This window comes from Poecilia formosa, unplaced genomic scaffold (genome assembly GCF_000485575.1).
Source record: "Poecilia formosa unplaced genomic scaffold, Poecilia_formosa-5.1.2 Scaffold88, whole genome shotgun sequence".
NCBI lineage: Eukaryota > Metazoa > Chordata > Actinopteri > Cyprinodontiformes > Poeciliidae > Poecilia > Poecilia formosa.
In genome coordinates this window covers 448428-476208 of record NW_006800027.1, presented here as the reverse complement: position 1 = coordinate 476208, position 27781 = coordinate 448428, and the positions used below count along the sequence as shown (strand labels likewise).

The 27781-nt window shown below is 38.7% G+C and overlaps 1 protein-coding gene across 2 annotated transcripts in view; it reads left to right on the top strand.

Annotated features, from left to right (window-relative positions):
* prkcab (protein kinase C, alpha, b) overlaps positions 1–27781 on the top strand; it is a 98794-nt gene that overhangs the window by 25851 nt on the left and 45162 nt on the right. For both annotated transcript variants that reach the window (XM_007557338.2, XM_007557337.2), the window contains exon 3: positions 4760–4842. In XM_007557338.2, coding sequence (XP_007557400.1) covers positions 4760–4842 — 83 coding nt within the window. The remainder of the gene's footprint in view (positions 1–4759; positions 4843–27781) is intronic.

Genomic DNA, 27781 nt, shown 5'->3' with positions numbered 1-27781 from the left:
CTAAAAAAACTTATCCATATTTTCTAATTAATAAGCTTGGTACATGCAAGTACATTGGAATACAAATAAACATTCTCTGAGCATAAAATGTATGCGAAGAAAATTATTCCAATGCTGCTTTCTCCCAAAACTCACAATTACCACCAATCTAAGCATGCCAGAGAGATTGTTGCTATATTTTACCACGGATGGAAGCTGATAGTACCAGAGAATATTATCAGAACAATTAAAAAAGACACAGAACATGGGACTCCTACCTGCTTGTTGGTCTAAGCTAAAGGATTCAGTGGAAGAGGTACTGGATCGTCTCATGGGAAACAAACTCCTGGCATCAATACTTCAGATAAGTCATTGCAGGGTGCTCTCTATCATAGAGCCTCAATGCTGAAATGTTAGTTTTACACTCAATGTAACTGAAGCATTTCAAAAAAGCTTCACTTTTGTAACTTAAACCTAAAGAATATTTAGCAAAAATTTTTTAAACCTTTGTTCCTTTAGTCGGCAGTACTTTTGATTGTGTAACTCTTCCATGGATGCCATATTCTCCTGGTCTCGTTCTTATTATTTCATGTTGAACACTGACCGCAACTGAGGCAACTGATGTCTGCTGTGCTTTTTGTTCTTTTGGGATCTCTTGGAGAAGTTGTTAATTTGCATTTGGAGCAATTGTCTTTGGCTACCCAGGAAGATTCTCGACTGTTCCATGTTTTCTCCATTTGTAGATAATGTCTCTAATTTGGGATGTTTGGAGGCCCTGTCCTGAGCGTTACATATTCTTCCAGACCGATTTATGTCAGTAACTTTGTTTCTAATCTGCTCTTAAAGTTCCTCAGATCAGGGGTTGCTGTGATTCTTTTTAAGATTGTTTAACCTATTTTATCTTGTCAGATTGGTCTTTTTCAAGTGATTTGTTGATTCAGCAAGTCTGGGCGTGGCTAAGGGGTGGCTAAGTTTTTGTGGCTAATGAAATTGCACAAAAAAATTATGATTTACAGAGATTGTTGGGTTGAATAGCATTTTCCTTAATAAGTTAAATCTGTTATGTTTCATACTAACTTTGCCATGGCTGATTGGCTGTTTATCTTAAATATTTAAATGCGACAAAAAACAAAAATTATCTCCCCCCCTGTACCACTGGGGTACACATTAAAAAATGTCATCCATCTTGACACCTTTTGGCACATTTAAAAAGTTCAAAACTTTGCCATTGGGAACTTTGCAAAAGGAAAAAAGTGTGTGCATTGTTTATTGCGTTAAAGAGATACTCTGCTATACACCTGATCCCAGAATAGAGATAAGGAAGCAAATCAAGGCTTATCTGTAAAAGACGACGTACCAGCTTTTCGAGTTAAGATTAAATAAGAGCAGGAGGCTTGTAGAAAAGATTAGGATCGTGTATCAGACATGGATGTAGTTTCTTTAAGACCTTCAAACTCTGTCAAAATAGGACAAGAACTTCACACAGACAGGACACTGCACCTGTATTGTTCTTTTTCCATTAGTTTGTTTCCGAACGGATACAGGCTGATGGCAGAAACGGTTTTCATTCATCATCCATCGCTCTTTCCCACGTATATCGGCTTCAGACGTGTTGTGTTTGCACAGCGTATGTTGCCTGTGTATTTTTAGTGTCCACTGGCAAGGTGTAGAGAGGAAATGTCTTCCCTCACATCTCCACAACGCCGGGGTTCAGTACACTCTGTTCCAGCCCCGGCCAGAATCGAGCCTAAAAATAACCGAGAGAGGACAATGCACCTCTCTCACCGCTCCCCTCCCCTTCTTCTCTGCCATTTTTCTGTGCTTTAAATGACAGAAAATCTACATCAAAAAGACCAAAAGGGTGGCTGCTGGTGGGGGGTAGAACATTTTTCCACAATCACCTGCCTTCTTGGTGGGGGGGAAGGAAGCTTTTCTTTGTGTTTGAATGAACATCCAAAAGAGCACAGAAACAGCAGTGGTAAAAACCTGTCGCCCAACTTCTGCCCAACAACTGTTTATGAAGCATTCATCTCGAGACTAATCCTACAGCCCTCTACGCAAAAATAATCTGTTCAAGATTTTACTTCCTTTGCTCCATTTTCTTCTCATGAATCTCGGATCAAAGCCGTCCTCTTTGTATGTTTGGATGCACTCTGGGAGATCCAAATCGACCAAGGATCTGTCTCAAGTAGTTTCGCGGAATCCCCAGCGCAACGCAGCTCTATTAATAGAGACTCTGTTGATTACTAGATAAAACGGTCTAAATGCACTCTCTGGGGAAGTAACATGACCACATTTGTAAGAGTATGTGTGAAACATTCTCCAGTCAAAGTGTTATTATGTGCTTACCGTGGTCCGCCACACAGCAGTGTACTTGTGGTGTAAGCTGCTTTATAATGTCAAAGCTCCTTATCTGTGTGGTTGTGTAATTAAGCAGGCGAAACAAAGAACATAGTAATTAATCATAATATCCCCAGAGAATGTGTCTCTGTGTCACTGGATTGCCAATGTTCTGCCGCTCGGCACAACTGGATCCTCTGCAGAGGCTGCAGGTACTGCTAAGTGTCACATTCTGGAAGAAAAATAGGACAAGAATACCAGGTTTTTGCAACAAAGGTTTTATCTAGCAGTTTTTAAATAGTTTTAGATCTTTTTTTTTTTTGCAATTCTGATTTACGAAATGTGTCTTAAAATTCTGGAGTCAAACAGTGTTGAAGTTTCAGTTTAATCGATTATTTTAGCAAGCACTTTTTAAAGTTCTGTGCTATTTCCCTATTGTTTGCATTTTTTATTTGTTAGTGTGTTAAAGTTATGAAAGAAATCATTCTCTAATTTTGGGTAAAGTCTAGAGAGCAATTCGTCATTCTAAAGGACAAGTATTATATTTTTGATCCAGACATCCTAAATCTCCTGAAAGCATGAAAAAAAAGTGACAGTCATCTTTTTGTGGTTTTTGAAAATTATTCTGTAACAAAAAGAGCACCTGAAACTATAAAATGGAAAGCACACTTGCATCAAGCTTCAGTTTTGTAGGAAAAGTAGCTTACTAGTATACTTCACACTTTGAAAAAGTGTGAAGTATAAACTTATTTTTACCCATTTTTAAATTCCAAAAATGTTTTTTTTAATAATTGTATTTGTTCACAAATAAAACTCAACCGATTTTTGTGATGTTATTTTTTTCTTTTTTTTTTTTGATGGGGGTGGATTTCCCTGATTGTGACCAAACATGAGTTTGCAGAGTCTCTTCTGTTCAGTCATTTGCACTACATTGGCTCTTATGTTCTTAACACTGCTTTTAGATTTGTGTGCGATTCATTGAGCATGCATGCAGTCAAAAGGCGACGCCAGGGATTTCAGCCACAGAGAGATATCGTCTCTGTCTTGGATAAGCTTCACTAACTCGCACACTGACTCTGACAAAAACACACACTGCCCGAAGCTAGATTTATCCTTTCCAGTGTATGCCTCTTATTGACCCCTTCGTACCTCTGAACTGAGATCAGTGTCAAGTCGTTCCATTTAATTCATTGGGAGACACTCAAGCAGGTCTGAGATCAACACCAAGCAATAGTAAGGAGTGAACTGTGAGCAATGCCGATAAATTGAGGTTAAAATGGAGTATAATAAAACCGTCATTACACTCATGATTCACACACTGTAAGTAGGCTGCAGCAAGGACGACCTGATGGTCGCAGTTCCACATCCACATGTGATTGTACAAGAGGTTATTGCAATGCAAAATGTTTTTGGTATTTTGATATTACATATCGTAATATTCCAATAATGATAGATTTACTATATATTGAGAAGTCCTAATGTGAATCCATTCTTCCAATCACATATCCGTCCGTTGGTCGGTCCGCTGTTTCCCAGAGTCTGTGAAATCCCCCCACTGTTCCTTGGACTTCTACGTAAACCTCTTTCTGTTGTTTCATCTGCACCCGTCAGATTGTCTGGCAACAGCGACTAAGCTGGCACTGGGAAACACAGAAACCACACGTATTCTGTGGTCAGACATCACAAAAGCTCACATGAACAGGCAGGCAGCTTGACAAAGAGCACAGCAGACAGATCGTGTGAGAATAAAAAAATAAAAAAAAGACGAAAAGAATAGCAAATTTCAGATAATGACGGAGAAAAATACAGTCAGCTTGTGTGCAAGCTGTCACAGATGTCCATGGGTTTTGTTTTTTTTTGCTCTTCCCTCTGGATCTGCGGCGAGGTCCCAATGCAAATGTCACCACTGCTGACACTGAGACGCGTCAGGTGCCATGTCAGTCATGTCACACTGAGTGGCACTTTGGTCAGACGTATCCCAGTCTAGTGGAAGACAATAACACCATTTCCATCAACTCCAACAGATTACAAGCAGCCAATATCTGTAGAACAATCTGAATATTATGTCTTTTGTTTTTTCGATGTGGGAGTGAGTGTGGGTGTGCACATGCATTTGCTTGTCTTTATGGTTTTTCTTCGTTGTGTTCATATAACTCAGTTTTAGGTTGATTGATGATAATTTTCTTGCGCAATCAGTGGCTTACCGCCATTCCTTAAGTGTTTGTCTCTCCTGTCGAAACTCTCTGCTTAAATAGTTTACATAAAGCAGAACAAGGATAAAGTACTTTGTGTTTGTTTGTCCTCAGATATTTTCCACTTCAGACGAATATCTAAAGATCATTTTAATGATTACAGAAGAGAACGATGACAGAAACACAGTTTTGCTTCATGAATTATGATGACTAAATACTTTTTTTTTCCTTCTACTTCTCTTTTTCAGTTTGTTGTTTTGTGGTCCACAAACGGTGCCATGAGTTTGTCACCTTCTCCTGTCCTGGTGCCGATAAGGGTCCTGACACAGATGTAAGTTTATGGTTTGTGATTATTTTTTCAGCTGTTGCAATTGATGTCAGAATTCTCGTTGAAAAAGTGAATTTACGTAAAATGTATGTCAAACTGATAAATACAGTACTTCATTTATTTCACACATTGCCACCTTGGAAACCATGAACCCACTTTTCCAACTATTGAGCAATCTTGGGTTAATTGCTTCAAAAGTTACCATGTTTGCGTTTTCTTTGACTTCTCAGTGATACACTGCCTTGTGCTTGTCTTTCAATCACATTTTCAACAAAATTAATTGCAGTTTCTTTATCACTGAAACGAATAAGATAACTCAATCAAGAATAAATGCAAAATGACGTTCATGTTTTTTTTTTTTTTTTTTTTTCTGACAGCCACCTGCTGCATAGAACATCACGATTTTTTTTTTAATTGGCAGTGATTACAGCTTTACTGGTGAATTTATTGGTGTTCTGTTGTTGTTAAGTCATAGCAGGAAGATGAGCGCAAATGGTTTTAAGAAAATATACAATTTAGGGTGAGAAATGTGGCTTCAGTGGTATTTTCATTCGTATGTTTCAATGCAGAATAGAGCAAATAACTATGCTGATCATTCAAAGCGATCAATGCTACAATAAATAAGATGAGGGGAAGTTAAGGTTATCTATGTTAATTGTGAGAGATCGATATTAGTATTTCAAGGTTTTATTGAATAAATCTGTTAGTTCTGCTTTTGACAATGTCAGATATTTTTTGAAGGCTGCTTTCCAGAAAAGCCAAATGTTGGAAAGGATAAAGATACATGTTTATATGTGTGTGTGCGTATTTGGATGGATGGATATGTGGGCATGCAGGTAGGCAGGCTGGCAGTTTTTATTTTAATGTATTATCTTTGGCATCAATGCAGATCTCTGACTAGTATGAAAAAAATACCATGTATCCCTGAGTCTGCAACCGCCTGGATATATGGTTTCATCGCATATATTGGTATTTTCACATTGGGTATGTTCATTAAAAATTGTAACTGTCATGGTTTTTGATTACTCCCAGAAGAACAATAAAAAAAACTTTTAAAATAGTTTGTTTTACAAGAATGCGAACAGTGAGATGGTTTTGGTCCAGAGTGGCATCTTGTTGGCATGGGGAATCGGGAGCAGGGTGGAAGAAATGTCTGCCAGGGAGGAACGAGTGGAGACCGGGTGGTTGGCTTGTTTGGAGGTTTGAATGAAGAACCGATGAGGTTCCAAGATGTTGGACCAGAGGGAGAGCAGAAGGCTTGGAGCAGATGACGTGGGAAGAACGTTGGAGGTTTGCAGCAGACTGAGCGGGAAGAGCTCAGAGGCTTAAAGCAGGTAAGTGTTTCGGAGAGAAGCAGCAAGCTGAGCAGAGAGAAGGCCTGGAGCAGGTAAGCGATCGAGAGATCATAGCAGAAGGCAGAAGGTTGAGTGGTGAGAGTGATGGAGGGCAGACAGGTAGCACGGAGGATGAAGGTGGAGATGAAGAGGAGCCTTGAGGTTGCCAGCCGTGAAACAGGGATCCAGACGGAGAACCAGGAAACTTTAGTATGTTGTACTGAAAGAGGAGTACAAACAGATCCTTAGTTTTGGCAGGGAACATGTGGAAAACACAAGAGAAAAACACAGAGGGCTTGGTGTAACAACGAAGGTTAACAGGCAGCCAGCTCCTCTCACCCTCCAGCCGATGAACGGATGAATTGCATTTCGGTGGACGCCTGCTAGTAGCTACCTCAGCCAGAGATGGAAATAAGTGACCTTGCAAACGTTGAGTTTACGTAAAATGTATGTCAAACATTTAGAAACTTACATTACAAATTGAGACATTTGTAAGCTATGTCTAAATTTATCGTGGAATATTTCAACCTCTACACCACATGACAAAGAGGCATACTTGGGGACAAAATAAGGAAATAAAACTGACCTTTTCTTGTACATTCAAAATATCTCGTATTGTGTTTAGTAATGAAAAAGGAGGCAGCAGAAAAAGGATACATGAATGCAGCTTCTCTTAGAATTGATGATGTCTTTAGAGATTCATAGATCAGAATTTTGCAGCTTATTTCATATCTTTTTTTTTGTGAAACTTTGACCCGTTTCTAATCATTGTGGACTATTTCAATTTCTCTTGAGGACCTATGAGAAGACATATTAGTGACTTATAAAATAGATCACTTTCTAGCCTTTCTTATCAGTCTTTAATTGTTTTTAAAAGCAATGTCACAGTAGGTGTCTGAGAGAGCAGAGGCTTTAAAGCAGGGTTTTGCATAAAATGTCAAATTTTGCATTTGAAGTTGTCTTCAGGATCTTATTTGGAAACAAAAATGGACAAATATTTGTCTTGGAGAATACAGATCCTGACCGTAACTCTGCATTCTTTTAAAACTACAGAATTGTTCAGGATGCCTTAAACATAACTTAACTTTTCTAGCTGTGTGCTCAGAGCAGCTCTCAGTGCTGCAGAAGACACTCTCAGATGCATCCACTCATGCCAATGATAAGCTCATTAATCTCTTACTGCTGTTTTCCTCTCCAAAGCAACGATGGTACTGGTGGAGTCACAGAAACCTCTGTTGCAGAGATATCCTGCAGATCATGAGGAAACATCCTATTGCAGTTGTGACGCCAACAGTCGTGACATTGCATGAGGATTGTTAAGAAATCGTCAGGGAGCTGCATGTACACAGTTTGCTCAGTTTCTGGCTTTGAACTGGAAACGTGTTTTGCAAATGTGCCCACAATCCAGCATTTGAGGTCACCTTAATTCTGGATGAAGGGGGCATTAACAGTGAAAATACACTACGTGTGCTAACACATGCTCTCATTAGGAAAGTTTTGTTCATCTCCGCTCCATGGTGCAAAACAGAAAAAGCCAATTAAGTCTCTGGTGGTCCCTCTCTTCAGCCTCACCAGACTGAAAGTGCTGCTAATGAATTTTGCATGGATAAGCCAGTTGAAGGATGTACATTCACAATAATAGTGCATTCAAAAAAAAACAAAACAAATCGAAAACTGCATTCATAATAAGTGCATTGTTTTAAGCTCTTGATTAATTGCACTACTTTGTATGTAATGTTACTTTCACACATTCTAGTGGTTTTCTTCGCTTAACTTTCCCTCATTAAATAAAACCCAAAATAGTTTTAGTGGTAGAAGTGAGAGTACTTTATTAAAGCTATCACATATAAGGCAACTATAAAAGCTTTTTAATGCTTTTTTGTTTATCAACTTTTTTTTTTTTGCCTTGTCTTCTCGTTCCCTCTCGCCCTTCATTCTTTATTATTTATAACACTACTGGGCCCAGTCTTGTCATTCACCAGCATAGCTCTGTCTTTAAGCCCGCTTAACCACTTCTCTCTTTCATCTCTCTCTCTCTAGTGCTCACACACCTACATCGATGGTTTAGACTCCCCATTGTGAATCTTTGCATGCCTGTTATTATGCCTATTATCTTTCAAACTGCTTCAGCTCGGAGTCAGTAAGGAGGTCTCTGAAGGATGAAACGCTTTGAATGCTAAATGAAGATATGGGATTCACCAGCAGCTCTTTAAAGATACAAAACACTTGATCTCATTTAAGGTTTCTCAGGATTTGACACTTTAGTCAATCAAAGCGCACAAAGTTTGAAATAATAATTGAAAAAAAAAAAAAAAAAGCACTTCAAACTTTGCATTCCAATCTGCTTCATGTCCAGCATATCGAAATGATGAACCTCTCAGGAAGTGGTTCCTAAAAAAATATGTGAGTAAAACTAATTAATTCCTTTAACATGTCAAACCATTTGCCAAATTTTAATGTGAAATTATTCAATCAAATCGAAATTAGAAACTCTTTTTATGTGTAATCCAGAAGTGGATTACACATTTTGGATCTTTAAGCCAAAGATTTAAAAGATATGTTGCACAATATGTTAGAGTCTGATTTACTTCATTTTTTAAATTGCGTTTACAAATTGTTGAAACATGAATGAAAAAGCTGTTTTATGCTAATTTGTGTAATTTTAAGAGGAAGAAGAATCAGGTATTAAGAAATGTTTCCATACTGAAAATATGTCAAATTTTTTTCTTTTCTTTCTTTTTCCCCATAACATCCGGCAGAAAGCTGACTGAGCATTTCAGAAAAGAGAACGTCTAACCTACAGGTGGTATCGTGGCGGTCTGGGGGTGAAACCATGAATTTCACACTCTGGACTTAAATCTGATTGAGATTCTATGGTCTGATCTAACTAACACAAGCTGAATTTGCTGAATTGAAGTAATTCTGGAAAAAAAAAAAAAGACCAGGATTCCTCCACAGCGATGCAGACAACTCTGTGTCAGATATCACAACCACTTAATGGCAGTTGTCATTGCTAAGGGTGGCATTAGTGATTAGGTTTAAAGGGCAATTACTTTTTCAGATGTTGGTTTCATGAACCAACTTCACAGAATATTCTTGACATTTCAGAAGTGTTTTGTCACGCATCCCAGATGTTTTTCTGCAGCTTTACAGAACACGAAAAATGCTATTGAAGGATGAATGTGTTTAAAAACGTAAACAACTACTCTGAAAAGTTGACTTCTGTCCCGTGACGTCTCTTATTGAAGTACATAGTACACAAATGTTTGTTTTTAGTTACAGAAAATAACTAAACAAATACAAAAAAATGACCAGAAAATGATGTTTGAAAGATGACAAGCAATATATAAAGTGAGTTTCATTAATCTTTCCGTAAAGTCTGGGTAGTATTTATTTATTTATTTATTTTTTTAAAATAAGCTTTCACCCTTAAAACCACATGTCCAACTGACTCGTGGACGTTTATTTCCATCTCTCTGAACTGTTTGCCGTGACGGAAATGATGATCCGTTCTCTGCATACTGATGTACACATTTAGCTGCCATGCACCAGTGCATTAATATGTAGCTCTGTGTGAGAAGTGGGACTTCTTGTGGTTCTCTGTCCACACAGTGAGATGATGATTCACTGAAGCCTACCAATCCCTCCTTCTCTCCATCCTCCTTTTCTGCCCCAAAGCTTTCTGAATCAGTGTGTGTGTGGTGTCATGACTCCGAATCTGGCTTTGGGCTTGGAAACACACACACACAGTGTCACTTTTTCTCTCGCACACACGCACACTGCCCCTTTGCTCTGTGGGCGGAGAGAGACCCTGATGTCAGCCTCAATCTGCGAATGGCGTCATCTGTCCGACAGACGCTCGGATCCGCTCGCACAACGACACGGAGAAGATGGAGAGATGTTTGCATTACCATCACAGGGAAAAGTGCTCTCTCCTCCTCTCTTCTATCTTTTGTGTTTTTCATTCAACATGTTGGAGCGTTGGCGGTAGACGGCGCTGTATTATGAGTCCAGGATCTCTCTAGAACCTGTGAATGAAAGAGAGTCATCCATAGACGAAAAATTTGATATTCACAACAAACTCGCGTCTTCTTAACTGACCTACAGATCAAATTATAATTATAAGCCAAGATGTCTCCAACTTTAATACAGCACAGGTGATTCTCTAAGTTATCATGTTATCTGATGGTACTGCTGTGCTTGTTCATTTGAGCTTTTTTCTAGTGCAACTTTTAGATGTTTCTGTGCTTCAGCTGACCTGGTTCCAGTACTAGTTGATCATCTGTGGAACTTGACTGCATGCTGTTGTTTCAGTTTAGCCGTTCATTTCAAGCGTGTAGGACAAGGGACACATCTAAAAGTTGCAGGACTCCTGGCTCTCAAGGACTGGAGTTTGTGACCACAGGTCTGGATGATCTCGATTGGCTATTGTTAATAATTACATACGCTGTTTAAAAAAACAAACAAAAAAACAACCCTCTGACAATAAAATTTTTTTCTGTTTGTTGTTTGTTAGAATTACAAGTTCTATTTGCTAAATGCCTGAAAATGAGAGATTTTTTCCTCCCTTACTTTCTTCAAATTCAGAAGTTAGCACATTCTCATTAATGGTAGAATTCCTCTTTAAACTCCATGTTTTGCCATAGTTTTGTCCCCAAACTTTGACTTCCTGTCTGACATTTGGATATGGTATTTTAATATTTTAACATTTTTCGCATCCATTTTGTGAAGTACACCAGTTTTTCTAGCAGCAAAGCTCATGAGGCAACAGGATGTTGCTACTGTTGTACTTGATCACAGGCTTTCAAGCTTCCCTTTTTTTCCTCCTAATCTGTTAGCGGTCATTATGGCCAAACACTTTGTTTCAATTTCAACAGGCCACAGAAAGATTTTTGCCTCTGTATGCATTTATGAAACTGTAATTTTGCTTTCTATGTCACTTTTGTAGGAATGCTTCTTCCACTCTCAATGGGTTTCAGATGTTGCTGGTACAGCTCTCGTTTCTCTGTGGATAATGATACCATCTCAGCAGATTTACCCTGAATATTCACAAAATCTGTTGTTGTTCTGGGTTCGAAACACACGTTCTGTAACGTTTTATCTCTAAAATGTTACAAAATGTACACTTTAGTTGTTTCGTTATTCTTGTCCTGTGTCTGGAGATTATACTCAAAGATTGACCAGATGAACAGTTCTCCACCTAAAATCTTGTCTCTTTGGATTTTTGAATGAGGTCACATAAATAAGTGCTGCATTTGAAGTCTGGCTTACAATGCATGCACAAGTGTGCTGCCATGTAACTCAAATATTGTGAATAAATCTATCAGTAGGTTAACTCACCTATTGATAGTTATCTTCCACATGGGCAAAATCTCATCTTCATCTGTACTTTTTTAAATTATTTAAAGGCATCTTAGTGTATCTAAACATATGACTTTGGCGAAAATGGCAAAGAAAGATTTCTTATTCTCACATTTCGCAAATAAAATTTATTTTTTTATAATCTTGTTCTATAACAAGAATCTTTTTGTCACTGTCTGATTCTGAGAAACAAAAGTTGATACAGTGTATATAAATATCTCCTTTCAACGATAGAAGTTGAAAGGAGTTTATCTTTCTTTATCTTTGATATCGTTAGCTGTGCCACAAATTTACTACGTGAACAAGTGTACTTAGTCACCCTCCACCAGTTTCCATTATCTCATCAGTTCTGGCCTGAACAATTTACCCAAAGATAACAGTAACAATATGTTGTTTAGCTGCCACTTAGCCTGTACTACTTAATCGCCGTTGCTGCATGCTGCTCAGTCAGAAGTGCATTGAGTCATTCAGCTTCACAGTCATAATGTATGTCGCTACCTTTTCCATTAATTCTGCCCTGACATGATATAACTGAGCAACACACTGACACACTTGTGCAGGTGAGGTATCTAAACTCCTCATTAAGCAAGCATTTGCATAAACTGGTGTGGCTGCACTCTGCCCTCTGTTCCCCATTAGAGCAGTCATCAGTGGTCGGGCCTGTTGACATTCGGACTTTGCTGAAACCTACTCACTCTGCTCAGCTGCTCTGATCAGCAGCGAGAGGCACCTTTAGCTTTTAGCTTAGATGAAAACCAGAATATTGGTGAGAAAATGAGAGCGGTGCTAAAGCTGGCATGTTCTTAGATGTTTCATGGCTCCTGTATCTTTACTGAAAGATCGTCTCCCTTATAGAGCTTTTGCTGCTTGGCCAGCACTTTGGAAACTTTGCAGCTTCAGTTTCAGCCCTAATAGTCAACCATCTTTTAAGACTAATGTGCAGTGAGATTGCATATTAAGTCATTACTGGTTAGTCACATCATAAAGAAAGTGTAAATTACCACTGCAGTCAAAAAGCAAGCAGGTGGATTGCTACATTAGCCCCAAAGAAACCTGTGGCGCCATCAATTCTCTAAATCTAAATAAGATCTCATGTTGAGAAATTGCTGTTAATTATATAGCAAAAATGTCCATCTAGACATTTGTGTCCTTATGCAAAAGGTTAAAAAAGTGACTTAGCCCATTAATTAGCAACTGGGTCAGTATAGTTATGTGTCAATGTGACTAGCAAATGGCAGTAAAACCTCATAATATATCAACATAAGGATCTGATCTTGAAAATGAACTGAGAAGCTAATGCTAATTTCAGCTGTCAAATATGAGCTAATTTCATCAAATACTGTATATACTGTATAAAACATAATTTCTGAACAGGCAAACTTATGAATAGCACAAATATTTACCGACTAAATGAAATAACTCAGCCCACTCATAAATGATGAAATCTTTGATTCAGAGCTTTTATGTGGTTCTACACAATAAATGAGAACAAGACAAGTGAACATACTCTACAGTGAAACAGTAATAGCTTATAATAATAGAGCAACATCAGTAATAACTATGGATAAATGAAGGCTGATACACTCCCTGTGGACACAATCAATCTTCACTATGAGACCACCGAGAAGATACAGCAACATTAATCATCATCCACAAACCAGGTTGAAGACTTAGAAAAATATTAATTGGGGATTTGCAACAAGACACTGAACAGAAGGGTCAGTGCATTAGCATCTTTATGTACAAATCTGCAAAGATCCAATCTGAGAGCTTTGTGTTGTACAACTATTCATCCCTGGTAAAGATATTCAAGGTCAAAATGTGAGGCAGATCCATGGTTCATGATATTGTTCATGGTGTTCAAATAATTGGCGAATACTTTTATATGTAGCTCACTTTTTTTAATATTCTGTATCTTCAGTTCTAGAATCCTCATTGAATGAATTTTTTATTGAAAATCTTTTCTGGCCTTCTTGTCTTTCTTTATTCCAGCAAGAAGTAGGAATCAAAACAAGCTCTCTGCAGCTGATGATCACAAGCATCCAAATCAATGCTTTATATGATTTATGTTTTAGGTTAGTGGTGCTGCTGCAAGCAGGTTTTGTTTGGCTAGGTTGTTGCGTAGATTGGTGTTTTTTGTTACTTGGTGGTATAGTTTGTTTTTTGAATAATTGCGGTGGTTTATTAGTTGTAGTCAGATGGATAACTGGCTGGCTGGTTTGGTTGTTCACCAGGTATTTGCTTTGTTGGTTGGTTGAATTGTTGGAGGGATAGCTATTTGGCTGGGATGTCGGTTAGTTTATTGAAAATGGTGTGAAAAGGGTTTCTAATTAGATTCTTAATGGTGCGTGAAGTACGTTTAATCACCAGAATAATTACTGGACGTAATGTGGGCTGAATTTGTAAATTTTACAGTATCTGCATACCCAAAATTTAAAAATAAAAAGTTACAATAAATGGTTCTAAAATTAATTCTAAACCATTTCATTCTGGCTCTTCAGACCTTCTCGTCTTCGCTCTTAAAGGAATCATTTTATGACCATGGCTGTTCATTTATACTTAATTCCAGGTTTGATTTACCTGCCAGTGGTTTATTTCACATAGACAATCTCTACCATGCATGTTGTTAATGTTGCAGCTAACTGCGCAGAAAACCAACGTGGTTTCCATTTCTTATGGTGCACAATAACGGTTAGCTATTCTTCACTCTGTCCGTCTGCACAGAAAGAAGAATCTGGCGACTAAGAGGCAGCACATCACAATACGTCAGTGGGATTTTGAATACGTCAGTGTTGAATTTCTGCACGGCGCTGCCTCAGTTTGACACACTGACAGTTGTTGAGCTGAAACATGGCAAATCCCTTGTTCCTTCCTTCTTCTTCTGCTCCTGCTGGCAGCTGTGACAGCTGGCTGATTCTTGTTGTTTTCTAGTTCTGAAAGGTTACAGTCTCTGTCCTCATACAGTTACTGTGGGAGTATTTCCCTTCTCACAGACAGTTAAGCATTTATTTTTCTGCAGCTGATTTACTTTTTTATGCTCGAGTACAAAACTTAACTCTCTCTTGCAGTCATTTCCAGGTGATTTCAGGTCTTGCTCTTTGCACACACATCAGGGGTTTACATAAGGGCCTTGGTAGCCTTAGGCCCGTCTGTTGTGGAGTACAGTTGCCTATATTTTAGCTGTGTCGTGGACAATTTGCTTTGCTTACTTCCTTTATCTTCTTTGCCACTCAGCTCTGACTTCTAGCTGCAGAAATGAGAGCTAAATAACATTTCTATACTGAGTGGATATTACACATTGTCAAATTCCTCTTGGTTTTAATGCTGGAGTGCACAGAGAGCGGATTACCGCTTTGAGAGTCGAGCCTCTCGCTGCACATCAACACAAGCTCTGCTGACGAGAAGGAATTCAATACAAACCAGCCAATATGTATGCGAGGCAGGTCAATTAAAGATGGACGTCTGTCTGCGTGAAGATTATCCAGAGGAACAGATCGAGTCTTTAGATTGCAGACGTTTTGATTATGCAAGACCAAAACACAGAGGGAACTGCGAGCACAAGGCTGCTCTTTAGTCAGAATTCACAGCATGTCTGTATTCTAAGCAGTAAGCATCATTACTTTAGGCTGACCAGATGTCCCATACCAACGTACCGAGTTGTAATTCCTCACAGATTACTGTCAGTGAGAGAGTTGCTGTGGAAACGCCTTTTAAAGCATTTTTTTTTTAAGTTTTTAAATACTCCTCAAAACAAACTTTCAAATAAATTATTTTTTAAAATATGTTAATCATATTGTTAATTATTTCAATTGGTTGTGCTGATCGGATAGTCTGTTGCTAGTTAGTTTCTTAGCCAAACTTACAAGACTTGATGGTGTTTGGCTAATATGTTGGTTGGACAGCTAGTTTGTTGATTGGTGGGTTTGTTGGTTGAAGAGGTGGTTAGCCTGACAATGCATCAGGTCTTTCTGATTTTAAAATTGCACACACTGTTATTATAGTTAGAGTTGTCATTAAATATATTGGTGCATTGGTCATGCAGTTGGTTGTTTATTTGGTTGGACTGCCCATCAGTTTTTTCCAACTGCGATATTGTGATGTTGGTCCGTAAGTATTTATTGGACAGATGCTTGGTGGGTTGGTTGAAGTGTTGGTTGGATATCTGGCTGGTTGGGCGCTTGGTTGGACCACCCAACAGTGTGCAACACTGATACTAACATACTCTTCTTTTTTCAATCAGTACCATGTCCCCTCTGCTTTCCCTGAGTCTTAGCATCTTGTCACTGACCGTTATTATCACGTGTGAATAAAAAATACAATGACTTCTAGTCTGTATAAGAGTCCAAAATATTAATAGAAAGAAAGTTTGAATGCATGTCACATTAAGTATTAAAAGCGTATACATGTTTGGATCAAAGTCGACTTTTGTAATTGCAATATTACAAACGACGAGACGGTGATGATGAATATTAATCGCTATGTTGTTCTGATTTTCCCTGGTTCTTGTTGGGTTGGTTTTCCAGTCTATGACTCTGACATTTCTTCTCTTATCTGATTTGAAGCTGACCTTTTTCCCTGTTGGTCTCAAACCATTTAATGTAGAAATCAAAAATACTCTAAAACACTTAAAACACCTAAAAGTGCTGTTCTTGGTCAATGAGAATCAGTTGATTTTCAGGTCAAGATGTGGAAAGGAGAAAGCAAATGAGCAGTTTACATTTTTCTGTTTCTTAACATGAAGTTGATATATTTTGCACGAATCCTCACGCTTGCATTATTAAAAAGTAATTGGATTTAAATGCCCGAACAACTGGAAAATGTGTGCGGCTTCATTTGCTGTTGATTTAATTACAGATAAAAAATGGCGTTCTGTATTTATGGGTTTCACACCTCATTACACGCCCATATGTGTTCGTTAGTTAAGGGAAATTCCTCTGTTGTACACCAGCTGTCCAAAGCCAGAGAAACTAATAAAGACTTGGAAATTCGATATTAGGAGATTATTAGTTCTGTGCATGTCTTGTTACTTAGGATGTGCAAATCCAATCCTCACACAGCGCCCTACATACAATAGATATAAATCTGGCAAACACTGCTTTACACAGAAGTGGCTTGATAATGCGTGCAGTCTGCCTCTCCTCACCTCGGGCTTCTGTGTTAATGTTGTCCACCATCCTGCTTACATCTCTAAAAAATGGCCTCTTTACCAGAACACCCCCAATGGGACGCCTGTCCTGTCGAGCAGCTACCAGCTGACTTTTGCAAACCCCTGTCTGTGTGGTAGCAGCATGGGTCTCTGCACAGCAGTGGGTGGAGAGCAATTTAAACAGGCCTGAGCTGGTGGGCCAATAAAGCAGCTATTTGCTTCTCGCAGCAAGCGTTCTGTTTTATGAACTGTTTTATAATGCTTGCATCTGGGTCTGCTGCTAATGGATTTTTATTATTATTATTATTATTATTATTATTATTATTAACAATCTGTCAGTGATATTGATTATTCATTTACTCCCATCCTTTGCTCATTCTTTGAAATGAGCCAAACCTGCACAGAAGTAATTACCAGGACTTTGTCAGCGCGTATGGTGTTTGGATATTCCTTCGGCTTTTCCCCCAACAAACTAACTGCATGACAATCTGACAAGATGTGAACCATCTGTTAGGTGCCTGATCTAAAAGCCGATTGATTCACTTCAAAGTACAGAGGTTTGTTTCGTCAACTGAAGGACATAAGTGGAGCATAGATTAGCACTTTGTGAAAATATCACAATACTACAATTTACAAAATTTCTTGTATCACAAATTTAGTAAAAGAAAGAAAAGAAAATGGGTAGAAAACAGTTTCTCCTTTAAACAACTAAGTCTGTTTCTTCCATCTTCTTGTGTGTACTCTATAAGGGAAACCTGGTTGCCACTGTGAGTGTGTAATACAACCGTTTGTGTTTCTCCACTGGTGTTCATTTTGTCTGTATATTTGAAGGTAGTACGCTTATTAACATATTCACCATTAAATTTGTACAGAAAGTAAGGAAACAAAAGAGATTTAAAAAATAACCAGAAATCAACTTGCAATGAAAACAACTCAAAAATCTAACTGCACTTACATCAGTGTAAACAGCTGAAAAGCCTGAAATCAAGGATGAAAGGTAATAATCAAATATGAAAATATTTGTCAGAGAAAAAAAATAGGAGTATTCGAGACAAAGGGGAAAAAGAAATCAATGTATTGCGCTGCTTCACCTGTATAATTATGCCCACACATACATTTTACATTCAAACTTGTTGATATGGAACATTCTTTCATTAATAAATACACTTTTTCTGCAGAGACACCTGCTCTTATACTTTTAGAGATGCTCATCTTGCTCAGCAGTGAACCTTGCATTTTTGTTTAACCTATAACATTTAATTGGAAGCAGATATGTTATTGTTGAAATGTTAGTGCCACCTTTTAATGAGTGGGGAAAAAACAAATCTTGAAATGCTTCTTCTGGCATTTGAGAGTAATTAAGTTTGGTTCCAAAATAACGCTGCAGAAAAGATTGAAAAAGTCCAACAAAGATGAACAAAGTGCTGCAATATTAGAGGAACGATTGAGACATCAAGAAATAGCAGGTAAAATATGTACATGTGGAAGCAGCAAGATCCTGTCAGGCTTTTATTAGATTAGGCTGAATTTAGGGATTTTTTTTATAACAGGGGAAGCATCAGAGCTTCTTCATCTTCTCCTTTAAAGAAGCAGGGAATGTAGCAGAAGAGGATAATGAGGGACGGCCAGAGGAAACGGAGCGTTCCAGGAGAGGCAATGAATAATGTGGGGTAGCACATAGAGGTCAAGCAAGAAGAGAAAAGCTGCAGTGTGTCATCTCATAAAAACCCAGGAAAGTATTGAAGTATTAGGAGTTGAAGCTAAAGGGGCTGAGCTCGGTAAAAAGCTTTGAGGAGATGAGGAAAAGGGGATTGAAAAATTGGGGAACCTTCAGTCAGGACACTTAGAACTGCAGTATAATTAACTTCAGACCTCACAAGGAGTCCAAATAGTGCGAATGTCCATGCATTCTGTGCACAGACCCCACGCTGGAGAGTTGTTACGACAAATTCGTGCTTCGGTTCAGTCCACAATGACACGTGCACATGTGAGTGGCATGTGTTGCTGCCAAGTGTCGGTGTGTTCCTCCTGTTGGGCCATGTGCGTGCCTGAAGTGTGTGGGCGCCCGGCCCTTCTGGGAAAATTTTGAATCAAACTCAGGGTTTATTGCTCGGTCTATTGTTACACCGACTTGTTCTTTTTTTTTCTTGGTTTGAATGTTTTCTTTTCATTTTTAATATCTGTGCAAAAAGTTTCAAACATGGAAAACAACAGAGGAGAAGTAAATGTTTTCAACAGAGTATTTGGATGCACAAGGTTCAAAACTGAGTGCAGGGATTTGAAAAATATGCAAAAGATTACAAAAGCTAATTTACAAAGTCCAGTTTCTCTGATGTGTTAAACAGCTCAGCTCCAGCCGGGAAGAAACTGTTCATGTGCTGTAAGGTTTTTATTCTTACAGACTGCAGCCTCCCCCAAAAGAGAAATGACTCAAACGACGTTCTCAAGCTATTTCTGAGTGAATGAAATATGTACACTTATGTTTTCTGAGCAAGCTTTATGCGCTTTCGGTGGAAAATAGTCTAGACATTTCTGCAGTTTTGCTGTTTGCCCATTGTTGCGGTTCAGGTTGTAGATCTGTTTTTGTTCTGTTGGTACTGGACAGAGCCTGCTGCTGGTAGGGAGTGTCTCCATCTGTCCAAATTTGGGTAACGGAGGTAAGCAGAGGAACGAAACTGCAAATTTATGCATCCAGTCACCTCTAGATTTACTCTCTGAGGACTCCAGAGAGAGAAACATCCAAACAGTACAGATGTTATCTATAATTTATGCGACAGGCTTGAGCAGAAGGAGAAACATATTCGTAATGGGCCAAATTAAAAGACGGTGTATGTGAACAAACAGGAGAGAATTAAAAAGATAAATTGCAAATGCAGTGAAGTGATATAGTTGGTATTCTTATTGAGACTGGATGCTATGACCTAAATCTTTAAAACTTTGCCTTATATAAAAAAAAATCAGTAGATGAATGAATAAGAACTAGTTCCTTTTAGAAACATGAAGTTAAATCATTTCTTAATTTAGTTTTTGATTTAGTTCTTGATGAGGCTGAGGCTTGGTTAGAGAGGAGTAAGTAGTTCATGAGTTGATTCTGCAGATCGTCCCTCAGTAGAGATGTAGAATGTCAAACAATATCAAGTTCAGTTGAACCAGATTTCCATCATGTTGGAGGAATATGGTGTTTGGATAACTGATGGGGGTTCCACTCTACAAAGGATGAGGTTCCTGACGCAGACTCTAAACTTGATGATGTGCTGGCGGTAGGCGAACCTGCTTGAAAAAGGAAATGAAGCAAAGCTAATTAGTTTAAATGAAGTGCTGCTGAACATCAGTTATCTTGAACATTTGGTTGCATTGCTACTACAGTTAGCTCATTTTGTTTTGTCCCTAATGCATTTTTATCTAGAGATAGTCAATTTGTCTGTCAGGGACAAACACGGTTATGCACCAGCACACACACACACACACACACACACACACACACACACACACACACATCTGCCCCAGAAATGTCAGTCTGAGCTTGCTTGTTGCTTTGTTGCTCCTGAAAAAGGAGGTGGACTGTCAAGGAGTTTAGCCTCTCTGACATGTTTACGTCTCTGAGGTTAACGTTGTGACCCACTGTGCTCTTACCACTGACCCAATTTGCTCTCTTTTAGTAGAACTTCCACTTTCCCTGGAAGCTCCTTCAGGTTCTACTTGTGTGAAGTGGCGGGTCCCGTCCTGGGCTTTCAAAATTAAGCATTTATTAACGCCACATGTTTTGATTATATCCCAGAAAGTCTCTGACTGTGTTCTCTCCTTGTCAAAAAAAAAAAAAAAAGAAAGAAGGAAAAGATACCATCAGTGAAACATGACGAATTGTGTAATCTTGATCAACTTCACTCAGACAGCAGCGGAGTCTTTTGTCTTCGGCTCTTCGCGGCCAAGGCGTTGATTTTGGCTTTAATTATTCCAGATACGTAAACACTCGTAGACGGATGCGGGTGCAGGATGAATGGGAGCTCATTTACTGGAGACAGACTAATGATGCTGCCAGATCCTGCTCCCCGCTGAGAAGAGCGTCGCAAGATAAATTGTCATAAAAACCTGCGCTCTCAGCAGAGAGGTGCTGTTTTGAGGTGTTGCAGACGAAAAATGTGCAGCTCAGTGCAAAACTTGGATTTAATAGCTTGATGCTTGTGTATAACTACACTTCTTTTTAAAATCGCATTTAATATTGTGTGTCTAGGCATTGTGGTTTCACAGCTTCCTGTTAATTCTGACGTCTAGATTTAGTCAAGATTTGCTCATAACAATGGCAAACTGAACTTTTCACATGTATTTTAATGAAATCCTGTAACAACGCTTCCATCATTTCAGTGACTTCCCTGATGATTACTGAATCTCCCTTGTAGCCTTTGAGCTATTTTCTCATTTCTCTCTTTCTGTAGTTTTCTCTCTTTTGCATTGTAGCCTTTAAGACTGACCAGAGAAATTACACTTGCTTTGCTGTTGTAAATTCAGTCGTCGACACATATTTTAATATGCACGCTCACATAATATGAGGTGTCATAATTTTGCTCAGCCTCTACTCTCAGCCTCTAACCTGTCTTGTCAGCAGTAACAAATATGGCTCTGCATTCAGCAAAAGACTAAAGCGTTTTTGAAGTACCAGCTGGAGAATATAACATCCTATTAAATAAATGTTAGGTCATCCATATAAAACATCTTATATTCTACAATTTCCAAGTGTATGAGAACTAAACTGAAATTTTGACAGTAAAGCATCACAAACTTTTAGTCTGTGCTACAAATTATATTTAGCAGTGTCACCAAAAATAAAGTTTTTTGTTTTTTTTTGTCAACCTTTTTTTTTTTTTTCTTAATTATTCTTTAATGCATAATGGGCCATTACTTTGAGCCGATTCAATCTTAGCTCCACACACTGCAGATTCTCACAGATACGGACTTCATTTTGTGCACTTAGTGGTTGTAATCTGTTCTTTCATCTTGGGATTTAAATTAAGAAACAAGGTTTAGAGAGTTAGAAGCTACTAATTGAAGCTATTTGATTAACTGATAATGAGCAAATGTGACTCTTTGTCCAGAAATGTGGTCTGGTTTCTGGTTTGGAGGAAATAGATATGTGTTGACACAATACCAAGAAAGAAATACATTAGCAAAAAACCTTGCAGAAACAATTGTTTCAACATGAGAAGATTTAAAAAGCCATTTAAAAAAATGTAAAACAGAAGTATTTTGAAAACTACACATTCCAGCATAATACTAGCTAGATTAAGTCATGTAGAAAAAAATACCTTAACTTATAGGTGTTAATGTGCCTCTTGAATATGCACTGATTATATAGATTTGCCCTGTAGAAATATTATTTTTCCCATGATTCAGGCATCTGTGAAGAGTGATTTGGAAGACCAGGAATAGTAGGATGCAAACAGCCCAGCGCTTCAAGTGTATGTGTGGATTAGAGGTGAAATAAGTTCAGAAATGTTGCATGAAATCCGAACCGCTCAAATGTTTTAAATCACATACTCAGTGAATACATCTGAATAAAGGTTTGCACAACTGACTGCCTCCATTTACTTGTTTTACTGAGTTTTCTTTTTTTACACCTTCCCTACACTAAAGACTAAAGAAAGTTGCTTCTGCCTGTTTTCAGCTCTATAGGCATTTATTGACAGTCACCAGACAGGAAATGAGCTGAGAGAGAAGGGGAAGACATGCAGCAAAGGTTTCAGGAAAGGTTGGGAATCAACCCCAGGATTGCTGCATTGAGGAGTCTAACCTCTGTATATGGGGCAATTGCCTTTTGACTCTCCATGGTCTGCAGTGTCTTGTTATAACGTCCTACAGCGTCTGCACACTGCTTATACCAACGCAGCAGTTTTCTCATTTTGAATGCGCGACCGTTTGCTGGCTATTCTAAATCTCACAAGGTAATGTGTGTGAGATTGTGATGAATTTTTCTGTTTTTCTAGAGACGGCTAAAAGAGTGATTTGGACGTGGAGGATTTTCGACAGCGTCGGTAAAAACTAACACGTCAGAAAAACTACATTCGAATATGATGAGGGCGAAAATATTGAAAACTTTATGCAGTTGGCTCTTTGAAGCCACCGAACAAACATTCATCATTAAAAAGGCCACTGCTGATGTCGGCTGTCTCATTAGCTCCTCAACTGCAACACCCTGGAAAACCTGCTGCTGTATACGCTCCATCCTTCAGGACCGTTTTCTAAAAAAAACACGTTGACAAATAAAGAGTCTGAGGTTTATTTCGGTCATTATTCTTCTTCCTGTCAATCAGTGACAAAAAAAACAAAAAAAAAAACACGCTGGCTGGGAAAAGAGAAAATGTATTGCTTTCTGTCTTTCATCATTTGAACATGTGACTTATGTGGTAAAATAATGACATCAAAACAACTGCAACTGATTTGAATCTTTGTTTACTAATGCCACTTAAAAAAAGCTAACTTTATTCATTTAGTTGTTTAGTGCTAAGTTTTTTAATCCATGGTTATTTTGCTCTTAAAGGTAACAAAATTACTCAACCTTGTTTCATTTCAGACTGTTATGAATAATTCATGCTTCTGCAATTTACGAGGTGTGGGCATAAGCACATACATGTGTGTAGCTTCTCGCAGGCGTACTCCTGATTTGTGCATGCATGTGTGTGTGTGTGAGTGTATTTGTAAACTGTGTGTGTTTGCTGGCAGACGGCAGCCAGGGAGCTGACCTATTCTTTAGTCCGGAGGCGGAGGCAGCCCGGTGTTTAATGTCACCAGCAGGGTGGGACTGCAGGAGACACAGGGAGATGCTGAAGAGGGATCTGGCTAGAGAAAGGTGGGATAACGGGATTTTCATTTCAGTATAAATATTTAAGTTCCTCTCCCTTATATGTATTGGTATTCGATCTGGCAGAAATGCGCTCCATCAAGTTTGCCGGCGTCGAAGATGGTCAGAACCTGACTGTTTACTTGTTTGCGGTGATTTTTATTGAAGCATCTCTCACTTAGGCTTACTCTTCACAGCGTGCTCACGCTGTATTCTCCTGCGGTATAGATGTAAATAGGTCTTAAATTATTTTGCTCTTTGTAAACTGAAAATAGAAATGTGAGAAAGCGCCACTTAAGCTCGTGAGCAGCTTGTGCATCTTTAGCGTTCTTGCTGTTCACATATTATTTTCTGGATGAAGTGCCTTGCGAGTTGTCTGCTGTTCCACACCAACTGATATCTCAAGTTATGCTCACTTGCCTCACATATTGCATCTCTTTTGTGTAGGTATTGGGGCCTGAAATAGTTTAATATAATCGAAAGTAAAAAAACAAACAAACAAAAAAAAAAACAGAATCACCACACATCAAGAGGAGTCAGCTGAGGTGTCTTGGGAATCTGGCTAGGATGCCTCCTGGTGAGGTACATCACATCCCACATCGCTGTGGGAGGAGACCCAGAGGAAAACACGGGACAAACTGGAGGAACTATGTTTCTTGGCTGGCCTGGAAACGCCTTGGGATTCCCCCGAGGAGCTGGCCCATGTGCTGGGGAAAAAACAAAAAAACAAAACAAAAAAAAACACTAGATCTCTCTGCTTACTAGAAAACCCAGATGAGGCATAAGATGAAGTGGATAAGAAATTAGTTTGCTTTTTTTCCTTTCTTCTTTTGTCCCCCTTTACTGGTTAGCTCCTAAATAATATCCACTTAAGAAATTGCCTCCAGGAATCTTGAGTAACTTAGAACGTAGTCTCTCTTTGTGTAATTTAATCCCAGTATAAAGCCAGCCGTTCTGTGAAAGACCCAGAGATTTGTCAGAAAACATTATTGAACAATCATCATCGTGACGACCAAGGAGAAGAGCAGACAGAGGCAAAGTTAGGCTCTGGAACAATATCCCAATCTTAGCCTCACATGCTGCAGACTCCTGTTCAATCAAAACTGGACAGATTGAAAACCAAACGCAAACCTTTTGTGGCAAATGTTGTCCACCTAAACTAAAAGGCAAGAAGAGGATTAATCAAAGAAGCAGGGACCATGGTATTGCTGGACGAACTTCAGAGATCCACCGCGCGGCGAAGGCCAATCTGTCAGTGGGAGAAGTTTTAACTGTATTTGTTGAAAAATTTGAAAACTATACTTTGTTTTCCCTTCTACTGAATTATTTGCAATTTTGTGTTGCATCTATCAGTGCATTTTATTTTATGGCTGCAACTTTGCAAAAAAGTAGGCTGAACTGTTACAATTAGAGCTTTTCAATCTTAGGAAAACGTGCAATATTCCATAAGAATGCTGAATGTTGCGATAAGTATATAGGTTTTTGCTACAGTTTTTCTTGTTGGGGTTTTTAGCAACCAAATAATGAGTAGTCTATACAACTACTGGAAAAAAAAAACATGCAATATTTCTACCTCAGCAAATAGGTTTCATTGAAAAGGAGGAACTTTGTGATTTTAGCACTTTCCCAGCTTTTTGGGATCTAAAACATCTTATGCTGCATGAAACAAGCGTCACCAGATACATATAAAGCAAACACAGAGAGTCAGAATGCATAGCATTAAAATAATTACACAACACTGACGGGAGTTTTATGAGTTATGTGTGTTGTTCCTGGTGGTATTATTACCATTACTCCTTCTTTACTTTGTAAAGGCAGTTGAGGCAAAGGGCTGCCCTTCCTGAATCTTATTTTGGTGGAGATTTATTTCTTCTATAAAAAATTATTCCCATAAGTGTTCATTAGATCTGCAAAATGCAGCTCTGAAATTGATACTACAGCCAGAAATCTCCAGCAATTTCAATTACGCAACTGTAAACATTGTGTAACCAGATGCCAAATCCAAGCTCATATTTCTCCATCCTAATCCCATGAGGTTTCCTTACGCTATCAGCTCCTGGTAGCGTTCTATTTCTGCCAGCGCATCTTGGAGTCAAAGTTTATAATCTGTACAATGACAAGTGGTCTTTATCTTGCACATTTATTAGCCCTAGTGAAGCCGTTGCCTCGGGTGACTGTACAGCTGAAACCGGGCAATCAATTTTCTCCAGGAGGCGCCAGGGCTGCGAAGCCATGCTGAGAGCCGTGTCTGCCTCCGTCTCTCCAACAAAGCCACAGCGGTTTGTGCTGCTTCACTGGCGATGTCACCTCACAGGTCCTCTCTCGTCTTCCCTCATCACTGTTTCCTTCCCTCTCTCCCCACATGGCTCATCAAACACTTGAAATAGGGCTGGAATAGAAAAAAAAGTAGCTTATAATTGAGAGATTATGAGGGTGTCTGTGTGTGATTTAGTCCTGAGTGCATCACCAGGGGGTATTAGGTCACTTTTGGAGGCGCGGTTACATGACTCCTACTATCTTTAAGGGTAGTACAATCTGTAGACTTGGGGAGTTGCACCATTCCCACCCTCACCTGATCTCATTTGGTTTCCGTGTGCTCCTGTACCTCTCCAGAAGATTAGATTTCAGCTCTGCCACGAAATGTGTGAACAGATAGGGAAATACTCCCAGACGATGTTACAGGCTCAGGCAGATCTTTCTCTGTTCTCCTGATAATTGTCTAACAACTGGCATCACTGCTTAGATCTATTTTTACATTTTTGACTCTCATTTTCAAGTTTTATGGCCCTTGAGCAAGGCTAGTTTATATACATATTGCACTAAAAGACACTAAAACCCTTTACATTAAATCAATATAAGGAAATCCTTTAAGCTTTGATGACATTGCAAAAAAAAACAACCTTTGGGCAGTTACTCTATGATCAGGATAACAGTACATCATTGAGACTGATTTGAAAAAAATCTGCAGAAAAAAGTTGTTTTAGTTCTGATTTAAACATCTCAGATTTTCAGGGAATTCATTCCCAAAACCTTTACTAAAATCACTTACTTGATCCAAAATATTGCAGTAGAAATCTCATTTGTCTTGTTTTTGCGGCTCTTCATTAACTCCCTGAATGATCTACATATCTATGCTAAGCTCTAAGAAGTCCAAATCTATCTCATATTAAGGATTTGATTGTTCCATATGTTCCCAACAGAACAGTTCACTATGAGACTGCCGTTTTACTTCTGCTTCCCATCCTTTTTGAAAAGTGCTACAGTTTCAGTCATACTAGAATTTCACCTAATTTAGTGTGTCGGCTTTTGATGCGCCACCGACACAGGTCCAACCTACTAAAGTTTATGTTCTCATTTTTCGCTTTCCCTTTTTACTCACGTCCATTCCTTTTCCTCTTTTATTGGCCTGTGTGCCTGTGTGCGAACTTGCTGACGCAGACCTTTCCCCAATAGTACTCCCATGTTCAGCAGCAGTGACAGTAGTGACGGCCCATCTTAACGATTACTGGGGCTGACTCATCTAACACCAACACAGAGAGTAGAGGAGGATAAGAAATAAGAAGCAAAAAAGAAAATGAAAATAAAAAAAAAAAATTTCCCACTTGAGTTGTCACTTTTTTTGATAATTAAAGGCCCTGAGCTGTTGGGAATGCTCCTCAGCCACACACAGTGAATCCCTTGTGTGTCAGGAGTGGGTGGACGTTAGTGGGAAACCTTATGCCATAAATCTATTTTAACTGCACGGACTGTACTTTCTAATTTATCTGTCTCCAGCCTGTTTCTGTGCTTTGTCTTCTCCTTTCGGTCTGCTTCTCTTCTTCCCCGGGTTTCTAGCAGAACTGCGCTCTCTGCTCATTTTGCCTCCCGACCCCGACGTTCTTCCTCTTTAGCCTGCTGCTGCAGAAGCATGGAAGCGCTGTGGCTTCATTAAGATGTCACTGATCTCTCCGGCTTCAGCCGGGCCCACCGGGTCATTAGTCAGCCATGTTTGAGAAATACAGTCTCAATAAAATAGATTAGACTAAACCTCCAAATCTTTAATATTTTCCTAATCCCTGTATTGTAGTGGAGGCTGTGTGAACTCAGCCTGTTTTAAAATCGGTTTTATTTTTTAGTCTTTAATGAAAATATTGTTTGCTTTTCCTCTAATTTGCTGCAAGATGTTTGTGTGATAATAATAATAATAATAATAATAATAATAATAATAATAATAATAATAATAATAATAATAATAATAATAATAATGTCATCATTATTAGAATTTCTATG